At 36.8% G+C, this 11,777-nt stretch overlaps 1 protein-coding gene across 2 annotated transcripts; it reads left to right on the top strand.

The window, feature by feature from the left end:
- The first annotated feature begins 4,821 nt into the window (after nt 1–4,821).
- Nucleotides 4,822–6,811, top strand: LOC132298764 (NAC domain-containing protein 104-like). Of its 2 annotated transcripts, none has more exons than XM_059795131.1 (3): nt 4,822–5,144; nt 5,791–6,073; nt 6,230–6,811. In XM_059795131.1, the coding sequence occupies exons 1-3, from the start codon at nt 4,982–4,984 to the stop codon at nt 6,309–6,311; spliced, it is 528 nt and encodes a 175-aa protein (XP_059651114.1). In that variant the 5' UTR covers nt 4,822–4,981; the 3' UTR covers nt 6,312–6,811. The 2 variants fall into 2 exon arrangements, with proteins under 2 accessions (XP_059651114.1, XP_059651113.1); XM_059795130.1 differs by having other exon boundaries at nt 5,791–6,062; nt 6,230–6,805.
- The last annotated feature ends 4,966 nt before the right edge of the window (nt 6,812–11,777 follow it).

Raw genomic sequence — 11,777 nt, forward strand, 5'->3', positions numbered from 1 at the left:
TCCCACATAATTGCCTGAAGTCAGCCACCAATCTAAAAGGGATAGTTGGTGTTCATAATTTTGAGTTTTCTATAGACTATGGCATACCCACAAACTCCATCAGCCGTGTGAGCTAAATTTAGTGCAAATATAAATTGGCATGCCCAGTGGGACCCCCCGCCTAAAGTTAGAAGAAGCAATTATGCCACGGCTGAAGAACTCCAAGGCCGTTGCTACAGATGAAGATCCGAAATAAGAACATCAGCCAGCCCAGGGTGGAACCTCTATGCTAGACCCTATGGATGAATTAGCTATACCATCTGAAGTAGCAATAGTTTAAATATAGGTGAGCTCCTTAGTAGAAGCGATGGCAAAAATTAGTGCTCATTATAATTACATGCATGAGACCATGTCCCAACTCTCACCTGCAATTATGAATAAAGTGGCTCAGGCCGGAAGTTCCAACAATCAAGAATCTGCTCCTCAACCGTTTCCATCACAAACTATTCAACCAGCAGTGTCTGCCGAATCATCACAGCCATGGTCGCTAATGATTTTACTCTAACCCAGTGCAACAAGAAGTCAACCTGTGAATTTGCTGCCGACTTGGGCAGAGAATCAACCATAACCTACTTTGCCAGGCTTCAATCAGCCACATGTGTTCAATTGACAAATCAGCGACCACAGGTAATTCCTCCAAACCCTTATCGGTTACCCCTTAACTCGAGAGATAGCCAGGTTAGGTAAAGAATTCCAAATCCACTGTACACTCAGGTACCACCATAACCTAGGTTCAGGGGGCACAATATGGCCAATCAACCATGTGAATGGCCGAATTATTATCAACCACCAACGGCTAATCAGCAGCTAGTTTTTAATAAAGTTCCACAAGCAGTTAATCAACCAGCACAAATCACACTAGAAAAAGGCCAGCTGGCTGAATAGCTTAATCAAGAGTATGGCCTGGAACTTAGAGGAGTCAAACGACCAGTTTATAGAACACCATATCTATAAGTGGAGCATCAATTTGGGTTCCCTAAATAATATAAAGTCCCTGACTTCGTAGTTTGGTGGTAAAAATTTGGCCATCATCAACTTCTTTATCTTGTGCTAAGTTTGGATAGGTTGTTTTCCGTACCTTCTATAGTTAGTTTGTTCATGCTCCCTCCTGGCTGAAGTGCCCTTTCTAAGCTTGTATGTCACAAACTTAACATGTTTCTCCTTTAGAATATCGGTATACTCAAAAAAATGTTCCACCTCAATAATCCAGTCAATGAAATCTGTAATGTGAAAATGTCCATTATAAATGGGTAGATCCATCTTCATCTTGTAATCACGAGTGTCTGGGTCTTCTCGGTTTTTGTATTGTCTAGCACTATCATACCGATTAAATCCCCTAAACTCCTCATCACTGGAAGATCCCACATAGGTTGGAGGCCCATGTAGAGGTACAGGAACGTTAACCATATTCGGTTGGGCACAAGTAATATCATTGGCGCGAACTCGAACTAGTTCAAGGACCTGGTTACCACCAATCCCAAGTTTAGCGAAAGTCCATTGGAGATCCTACAACATGCACTCCATCTGTTAAGTTTGTTATTTCTAGGTTTGCATGGCTGCCCAAAGGGCCTGCAATCATTGATCAACATCACTAGAGTGGTTGTTTAGTCTTTTAACAAAAATCCCGATAAATTCAAAATTGGGAAAACACAATTCACGAGCCTGAAATGATTGAAGTTGGGCTCTTTCCGGGTCAGAAACGGATTCGTTGAAATCATCCAAAAAAACTAGGCCAGCCTGCCTATTTAACCTTTTGACAGTCCAAACAAGTTCCAAAATCTTCAGCAATCTGTTCTACATCATGATATATAGTCTCCAACTTAAGAAGGATTGTTAAAATGTCATTATTAACATCCTTTCTTTAATCCTATGAATGAGATCAACCACATGAATTCTTTTTTTTCATTCTATTCTTTTACAAGTCATCTCTCCTCTAGTATTTAACTTTTTAAAATTATTTTTTAATAATTTTATTCTATGTCAATTTAGTTATTACCATAACCAAGGGTGAGGCTAGGAATTTGGTTCTTTTTTTTTTTTTTTTTTTTGGGGGGGGGGGGGGGGGGGGTTCTTTAATCGACCATATGATTTTTTTTTTTTTGGGGGGGGGGGGGGGTTCTTTAATCGACCATATGAATTTTTTTTTTTATTCTATTCTTTTACAAGTCATCTATCCTTAAATAACTCTGACTAGGAATTTCGGGTTTTTTTTTTTTTTTGGGGTGGGTTGGGAATAAAATTCAACTAAAAGTTTAAGTTTAGCAAGACAACAAAATGAAATAAAATAGTGTTCTAAGAGTGCATTAATGTATTTTCGGGACTTAGTTTATCTTCTTTTTTTTTATCAATTTGCTAATAAAAGCACAAAACAAAAAACAATTGCCAAACATGACGTAAGTGTATAAAATTCTAGAAATAAATTTAAAGAATAAGTGTAAAACATGAATAAGAATAGAGAAAAGAAGATTATTGCACATAAATCATACATCAGTGTAAAAAAAAGAAAAAAACATATGAGAGAAATTTGAAGGGAAAAAAATTAGTATCTAATTGAAGGAAGGGAATGCAAATTTTATTTATTTATTTATTTTTTTTGGGAAGAGACAAAAAGAAATTTGAAGAAAAAGAATATCAATAAGAAGGAAAGACATAAAGAATTAAAGAAATCCCGAGGGATTGGTTCAAATGGGCAAGTCACTTGACTCTGTTACCTCATAAAGTATCATGGTTAAGGTTTGAATCATCTTAGGTGAAAACAATTCCTAAAAGGGGTATGTGAGTATCAATTAGGAAAAATAATAATAATAAATTAAAAAAAAATTTAGAAAAAATTAATTTTAGGGAAGGGGGGATTAACAAACTTTTATAAATTACAACCCTAGAACCAAAACAATAATTAGTGGGCGAACATGGGCCTAGGGGGCAAACGCCCCGAGTATGTTGGCTTTGCCCTAAACCTAACAGGATCAATCATGCATGTATCATGTATGCCAAATACTTTGAAAAGACTAAATATTAAATGATGTACGCGTGATAAATGGTTCATTACATAATAAATAAGCGCCTTAATTTTTACTTTTTAAAAAATTGTGTCATTTTATTTCTAGAATAAATTAAAGGTAATAGATTAGAACATTGTGCAGTTGATACTTGGAGTGCCCATGAAGACCGGGAAGCATTTTCTTAGGGTTTCTTCTGTTTCCTGAAAAGTTAACCCACAAAGTAGTTCTCCAAATCTCTAATAAAGAGGACCTATGAGGTCACTTTCCTTGTTTCACCTTTCAAGTCCTTTTCTCCTAATATCTCCTCCACCATGTTTTGGTACTGCAATGTATTCTACGTACATGTCCAAAGACTATTGTACAGTTAGTACATTATCTTCTCACATTCAGTAAAATAGGGTAGGACCAAAAGTCCCATCACTGCACACTACACACTGCACCAAAGCACAAGAGCTAGTTAAGTAAAGGTGAAAGTGTAACAAATAGTATAATCTGTCCATCGTGGGGGATTCAAGCCCGGTGTGGGTAAAAAGGTATGTGAGGATTTGGGCTCGGTGTGGGTAAAAAAAAAATGAGTGGTTATTTTTTTGCCTATTTTTTTTGTTTTGTAGAAAAAAGGAGTTAAAATTTAAACTAAGTAAAGTTGAGTAGAATTCAAGCATTTCGACACCGAACCGGATCCCTCGGAGGGAATTTGTGCTTGTGTCGTATGCTAAAACGACAAGAAACTTACTACAGGGCCATACATAATCTCAACACAAAACTCACTTGAATTTCATATATGTTTATTACAACGTATGATTAGTGCACATGCACGTGAAATAAATTCATATTGAAATCAAGTTGAATTTATAAGATAGGTTCATGTTGACAATATAATTTTTTTTTTTTTTTTACATATAATTTTTTCAATTTGAACTATGAACCCTACCACCAAAATGAGTTCAACAACCAATAAAGCATGAAACAACCTTATAAATATTGATCAGATTGTGATCTAGTAATACTCATATTGGCAACTTCGGATTGTCTTTGAGTTTTACAAGATCTAATCAAATAAAAATTGAATTTCTAATTTGGAATTAAGTTCCATTCCTGATCAAGTCCACTGGTTCAACCCGTTCCCTACTCATTGTCTAAAATGAGTGGTTCATATAAAGAGGTTATTTTGAAATTTTTATTTTTAATTTAATACTTGTATAATGTAGTCGATCCATAAAGACCCAACAAATGAAATTGATTAACAACATCAGATCTCTGTGATCACAACCCTTGATTACATTAAATGTGAAAATTCAAAGTGGGAAACTAAAACAAATTAACAAGATCGAACACAAAATATATTGAAAAAAAAAATTAAAAATACAAATGAAAATCGAATTACATATACATACACAGCATTTAATTGTGATAAATGTTGGCTTTTATAATCACTCCAATATATAGTATAAATGGCCAAGCCATCTACATTTTGTGGTCCTCAAAAGTCCCAAACAAACCCATACACACCCAACAAACGTGGATGGCACTGAATGGATGATATAAGCATGAAGTGGTGGTGATGACACAAATTATCATAGCTGTATATATATATATATATATATATATATATATACAAACATTATTTGTAGCTATGTTACATATAGATATAGTCACCCAGTTGAGTTCACTACAACGTCCCGTTTATATTTCTGTACAGAGATACGCACGTGTAATATATGTGTACATATATATACATATCTAACTTCCAATCAAAAATTGTATCGAAACACACCTTCAATCTCACGTCAGTTTGTTTCTCTCTCCTCTCTCTCTCTCTCTCTTACGCTATAAGTATCGGCCAGCAACCAAACCTTCAATAACAACCTCTCCTTCCTTCTTCAATAATTACTATATATCATTATTCCTTTCTTTTCTTCCTCTTCCTCTTCTTCTTCTTTATGGGTGACAACAATGTCAACCTTCCTCCCGGTTTCCGATTCTGTCCAACCGACGAAGAGCTCGTGGTCCATTTTCTTCATCGGAAGGCTGCTCTCTTACCTTGCCACCCCGGTGTCATCCCCGATCTTGATCTCTATCCGTTCGATCCCTGGGAATTAGAAGGTAAGCTAAAGTTTTTCATCAACCACCCTTGTGTGTGTGTGTGTGTGTGTGTATGTGTGTATGTCTGCACACACAATTTGTTGACTTTATATAGACTATACATGTAGCGAAACAAAATTTAAGTTCTCAAACTCCAAATAGTTAAAAAAAAAATTGTTCTACATAGGCTAAATGGTAACGAATCCCTCAATAACTTTGTGGCACATAACCCATATCCGAACAATACTTACCTACCCACCAATCACACTATTCACTATTGATGTGGTAATTACAAAATTAAAAAAGGGATAAATAAGGAAAAATGTGTTATTGAATTAAACATATTTCAAACAAGGACTATAAAATCATTTCACCGAGTTTTCTTCCAAAATCATAGTTGAAGGAGTTATGTGCCACAAAATGATAGTAAAGGAGGGTTAAATGCAATTAACCATTGTATATGTTTGTGTAATTTATGTAGAATGATAACTGAATCATCTCCCATGCGAATGGTCCAATGTACGTTAAATAGAGAGCGCAACACCAAGCAACACTAATGTAAACAGTCTTGCAACACATATAGTTCAAGGTTGCAACACCTATACAACATAATTCAATCGTGTGTACGTATATAATTCATGTGTATGTGCATTATTCAACCATTCAGGTAAAGCTATGGCTGAGGGGAACAAATGGTACTTCTTCAGCCGGAGGACACGGACCCGAATTACAGGCAGTGGTTATTGGAAGCCATTGGGTGACGATGAATCAATCATTAGCAAAGCTGGAAAAACAGTTGGTATGAAGAAATGCTACATGTTTTACATTGGAGAACCTCCAGCCGGTGACAAAACAAATTGGATAATGCAGGAATACAGGCTATCAGATTCTGGTTCTAGTAGTAGATCAACATCCAAACGAAGAGGAAATTCAAAAATAGTAAGTACAATGTATGTATTATAGACATAACTGACTTTACAATTTTGATCTACTTTAATTTATTATTTTTTTTATTAATTTTTTAATAAACCTACCTGTTAGTCACTTTAGCCTCTCAAATGATCTAATTGAATTTATTTATGTATATGATTTGTACAATTTTTCAGGATTATAGAAAATGGGTCATATGCCAAGTATATGAGCGCAACTTGGATGATGATGATGGTGGTGATGATGACAATGGAATAGAGCTCTCGTACTTGGATGAAGTTTACTTGTCGTTAAATGATCTTGATGAAATTAGTTCGCCAAATTAGATGGATCTAAATAGGCTAAGACAATGATTTATCATATATATAGGATTGCACTATTTTTGTCATTAGCAACAATCTTTGATATGTACAACACCTGAATGGACATTTATGTTTTATTATGAAACTTCAATTACAAGAAATAAATAAATAAATAAATAAAAATAAAAAATAAAAATAAAAAAAATAAATTGCAGTTGAAGCAATTAATAAAGTCAAGCCCATGTGACCCAAATCATGCCAAGAATATCGTGGATTGAATGAAATATGTGCCAAACTGGTGGTTTGTGGTGTGGCACTGTTATTGATGATATTGTTGGGTTCACTTTTTCATTTTATATAGTGTGAAATTTGTGTTCACTTGATGGTATTATCGGGTTCATTTTAGATGCATTTTATTGGAAAGGTTATAGCCCTATTGTGTGGGAGTAGGGATGGTAACGGGGGTAGGGATCTCATTCTCCGTTCACATTTCCGTTTAATTTTTTCATTTTCATAACCGCCTCAAAATTTGTAGGATTTTTCAAAAAATCTCTCATTCTTTTCCCCATTTACATAATCGGTTTCCCAAAATCGGTCCCGCTGGGGTGGGAATTATTTTATTTTATTTTTTTGAAAAGTTAATTTCAAATTTTATAGATATAAAGTAGTATACAGCCCAAAAAGGGAACAACCCAACACTAAGGCCCAAACAAAATATACATTTGCAGCCCAAAAAGGTATTGCCTAAAGCTCCAACTGAAACAAAGAGAGAGGCATCAAAATGGAGAACGATGTAACTGACAACTCCATATTACGATAGAAACAAGGGGGAAACTCCACAATCAACGATCTGGTGGTTCCGCCGGCAAGCAGGATGGGGAAATGGGGAGTTCCCATTCATCAGTAATTTGTTTTCCATTGATGGAATTTGAGATAAGGAGGGCAGCAAGCTTGATTCTGACAATATCAAGTGTACGATGGAGGACAGAGTTTAGTGGTAGGTTCTTTTTCTTGAAGATCCTCCTCTTACGTTCATTCCAAACATAGTAGACAAGTGATGAAAGTGCCATTCTCGAGACCAAGCTTCTGTGATTGGAATTATCTCTTCTCCAAAGTCCAAAATACAAGGCTTGCCCAGTTTGGTGGATGTATGTGAAACCCACTACGCATTTGAAGAAATGTCCATAAGTTTGTTGTGGACAGCAAAAGTAATGGGGCAGGACTGAAAGAGTTAAGGAATCTGAGCCTTTTACGGGGGAGAATTTCTATTAAAAGTTACAAAACATAACAAATGCTCGAGATGCAAATGAGGCAAATTTAAGTAACAAGAAGTGCCTTAATGAGGTAAAGTTGGCATGGTATAGTGAGTTCAATGATTCTCGAGATGAAGACCTTGAATTGGATGTGCTTGACACGCTACAACCTCACGTAAACTTGAAAAGGCTCAAAGTTGAGTTCTTCGGGGGTAAGGAAACCCAAGTTGGATAGGCAATCCATCCTTTTCTGAAATGGTGAACCTAAGTCTTATAGGCTGTAGGAAATGTAGATCTTTACCAACACTCCAGCAACTACCCAAGCTCAGAAAGTTATACATTGAAGGCCTGCATGAAGTAAAAAAAATTGGGGGATGGACTTCCTTTTTCCGTCATTGGAGATGCTAAAATTTAAGGACATGTCAGCATGGAAAGAATAGTCTTTTTCTATTTCCATTGGTATTGAAGAATCTAGAAATAAGTGGTCATGGCATTCTAACTCCTTGTGACATAGGACATAGATGGTTGAGTTGATATGTGAGGTGCATTTCTTGTCCAATGTTAGCAATCTGTGCTTAATAGCTTCCCATAGCGTGAAGGAATGTTTGGGAATGAGTGGTTTCGACCATACTAAATGAGTCTATGGTAAGGTTGGTAGATGGTGGCTGAGGTGTTTTATGGTGTGTGCAATTAAAAAAACACCATTTGGGGATAGGATCCAGCTGAGTTTGTCATGCTTATGTGGACATGGTAATGGCAATATGTTAATGTCTAATAGCTGATCAGGTAGGACGGTGGTAATGGATGGTGGAAATGACCATGATAAATTGGTGATGAAACAACAAACTTTGGTTGTGTTGTTGTGGGGTAATTCAGCAAGCTATTGGGGTAAAATGAGTTAATGTAGGGGGCCAAGACTACACCAATTGTCAAAGCAGAAATTGGACATCTTTCCATCCCAAATTTCTAGCTTGACAAGAGGCCTGAATGCTGGTCTGAGTTAGAGGATTTTCCTCTAGTTCCATGAACACTGGCTTACAATTTTGACTTCCCAAAGACTCATCCCCTTGAGAAAGTAAGTGTTAACCCACTGAACCCATAGAATATCCTTGGATTTAGAAAGATGTCAGAGATGTTTCATGATAGCAACCTTATTCCAAATATGCAAGTTTGGCAGTCCCAAACCACCTGCTCTTTTAGAGAGGCAACAGAACCTCCAAGCCACCTTAGTACCTGTTCTTTTGAGTGATGGACCTGACCATAGAAGTGCCTGCATTAAAGACACTAATTAACTCAGTGATGATGCTTGTTGGAAGGATGAATTTTAAACTCCAATATATTTGAGTGGAGAACAAAATAGCCTCTATAAGTTGCAATCTTCCTGCAAAGGATAGGTTCCTACTTATCCAGTGAGCTATTCTAGAAGTAACCTTATTTACCAGAGTTCTACAGTTTGAAGCTCTCAACATGGAAGTAATGAGAGGAACTCCCAAATATCTCATAGGAAGCTTCCCCTTCTTAAATCCTAGAAATGAGATGATACTATGCTCAACAGCCTCACTGACTCCTAAAAGGAAAATATTGCTTTTAGTATGGTTAATGTACAGACCTGATAGCATTGAGAAAGTATCAATAGCAAGCTTGAGTGTTTTAATTGAGGGTAGGTTGCCATATGAGAAAATCATCAAGTCATTTACAAAGATGAGATGTGTAAGTGATAGTTCTTTATATCTCAAATGGAATTTGAAAGGTCCTGCGTGTGTGGGCTTATTGATAATGGAAGTGAACACTTGCATGACAATAACAAACAAGAATTGGGATAGAGGGTCAACCTGCCTAAGGCCCTTGATACTCTTGAAGTATCTATTAAACTCCCCATTAAGTAAGATGGTGAATGATGGAGTGGTTATGCAAGATTGGATCCAGGATATGAATGTTGGAGGAAAGGAATCAAGGACGAAGTCCCGTTAGACAGAATCAAATGCTTTCTTAAGGTAATTTTAAGAGCACACCTAGGTGAGTTACCTTGCCTTTGGTATCCAATTAAAAGCTCTTGGGTTAGGATGTTATCATCTATAAATTCTACCCTGAATGAAGGTAGATTGAGCAGGGCCTATAATGTGAGGGAGGGTAGTAGAGCAACAAGAGATAGGCCTGAAGTCATTTATGGAAGATAGATTAGGCACTTCAGGAACTAAAGAGATGGAGGTTGAGTTGATTTCCCTAAGTAACTTCCCATTAACAAAGAATTCTCTAACTACCAAGGTAACATCCTTCCCAATCACAAGCTAAGCTTTCTTAAAGAATAAAGTATTAAAACCATCTGGACCAGGTGCCTTGTCACTGTTGAGGGAGAAAAAACATTGATGAATCTCCTCATCAGTTGGAATAGAGCAAAGTGAGGTAGCAAAGTGTGATGGAAGCTCAGACTGTATAAAAGGAGTGAGTGAGATCATACCTGGGTATAGATACGGATCCATACCAAGAATATTATAGAAGTGGGAGACAACTTCTTGTTTGATAGCTAATTCAGTTTCAAGGAGTGTACCAGTTGAGTATATGATAGAAGATACCTTGTTCATGTTATACCTTGAGGAGAGTGATTTGTAGAAAAAATAAGTGTTTGAGTCACCTTCTTTGAGCCACAACACCCTAGATTTCTTCTTGTAGGTGGCCTCCTCAGCTTCCCTAAGACTGGTGTAATACAATAAAAGCTGTTTTTCTTGGGATCTCAGAGAGGAATCATTTGGCGCACTGTCAAAGGCTAATTGGCAATTGGATAGTTCATCTTTAGCTGCTTGGATCTCACCTTGGATGGCGCAAATGTTTTTAGAAAATTCTAATCTGAGGGAATGCTTAAAGTTTCTAAGCTTAGTTATAACCTGAAACATGGTGTGGCCTTGGACCTGAGTGTTCCATAGTGATTAGACCAATGGCAGAAAACCTTCATTGCTGCCCAGCAATTGAAGACCGTGAAAGGAACTTTTCTTTTAGGCTTGGGGTTACCAAGAGTAATAACCATGGGGCAATGATCAGATATACCTTGTGGTAAGAAGGTGCAGTGGGATAATGGAAAAGAGGAATTCAAAACATCATTGATGAAAACCCTATCAAGTTTCTTGGAAATATTGGATATACCAGGACTCTTATTAGACCATGAGTGGAAGAAACCTAAGTAATTGAGGTCCTCCAAGCTGGATTTGTGGAGACATTATTTAAAATCCAACATTAGCTTGGATGTTTTCTTAGAGTCACCAAAGTTTTCACCAGCTGATTTAATAATATTAAAGTCTTCTCCAAGAATCCAAGGGTGAGAGGAAATGGTGGTTGAGTGGTTGATGATGTCTGCCCAGAGATTTTCTCTTTCAAGAGCTTCATTGGCACCATAGACAAATGAGATGTAGAAAGAAGTTTTACAGCTTAATATTGTGGCACGATAGTGGATGACCTGTCTCGAAGTACTAAAGACTTGAAAATCAACTGAGGAGAGCTTCCAAAAAACCCCAAATTCTACCTAATGGTGAAAATTGGTAATTATGAACACATTTCCAACCTCTGGCTATAGTATTATGAACTGATGTAACATTATTCAGTTAAATCTTAGTTTCAATGATAGCTGTAATGCCTATCATTTTTCATTGAGAAGATTTTTAACTTTCTTCTGCTTTAAGGGGAAATTGAGGCCCCTTATATTCCAAATGGCTATTGATACCATTTGATAATGTTGAAGAACCTGCCACCTGGGAATAAATTCCCTCTTTGTGGAGTAGCAAGCTTCTTAGTTAAGCTCCTCTTCTTGAGCTTACCATTGTGTTTGGGTTTCATTTTTGTAAGAACAGCAGGTAGGCTGCTTGTTGAGACAGAATCTGAGTCACTTGTGAAACCTTCTTCAGTGGTTGGAAGGAGGTAAGTGGAAGTGTCACGGTTGAGAGTGATTGGATCAGACGTTGTTCTATGATCAAGGATTGCATCATTGAGGTCAGGGTTCACTATAGAACAATCCATTTTGGATGGATGGAAGCTGTTGAGATCAACAGTGAGTCTCTCATTAAGCTTGAAGTAATGAGTTATTACATTTTGCCCATTCTGCAGTGGTAATGTGACATCCTTTTGTGGGGATTGATTGAGATTGGCCTACAAGAGAGATGACTTCAGTGTAAAGAGTGATC

The sequence above is a fragment of the Cornus florida genome, unplaced genomic scaffold, assembly GCF_030987335.1.
Source record: "Cornus florida cultivar Cherokee Brave unplaced genomic scaffold, ASM3098733v1 CherokeeBrave_3.0.0_Hap2_Chr03, whole genome shotgun sequence".
Lineage (NCBI taxonomy): Eukaryota > Viridiplantae > Streptophyta > Magnoliopsida > Cornales > Cornaceae > Cornus > Cornus florida.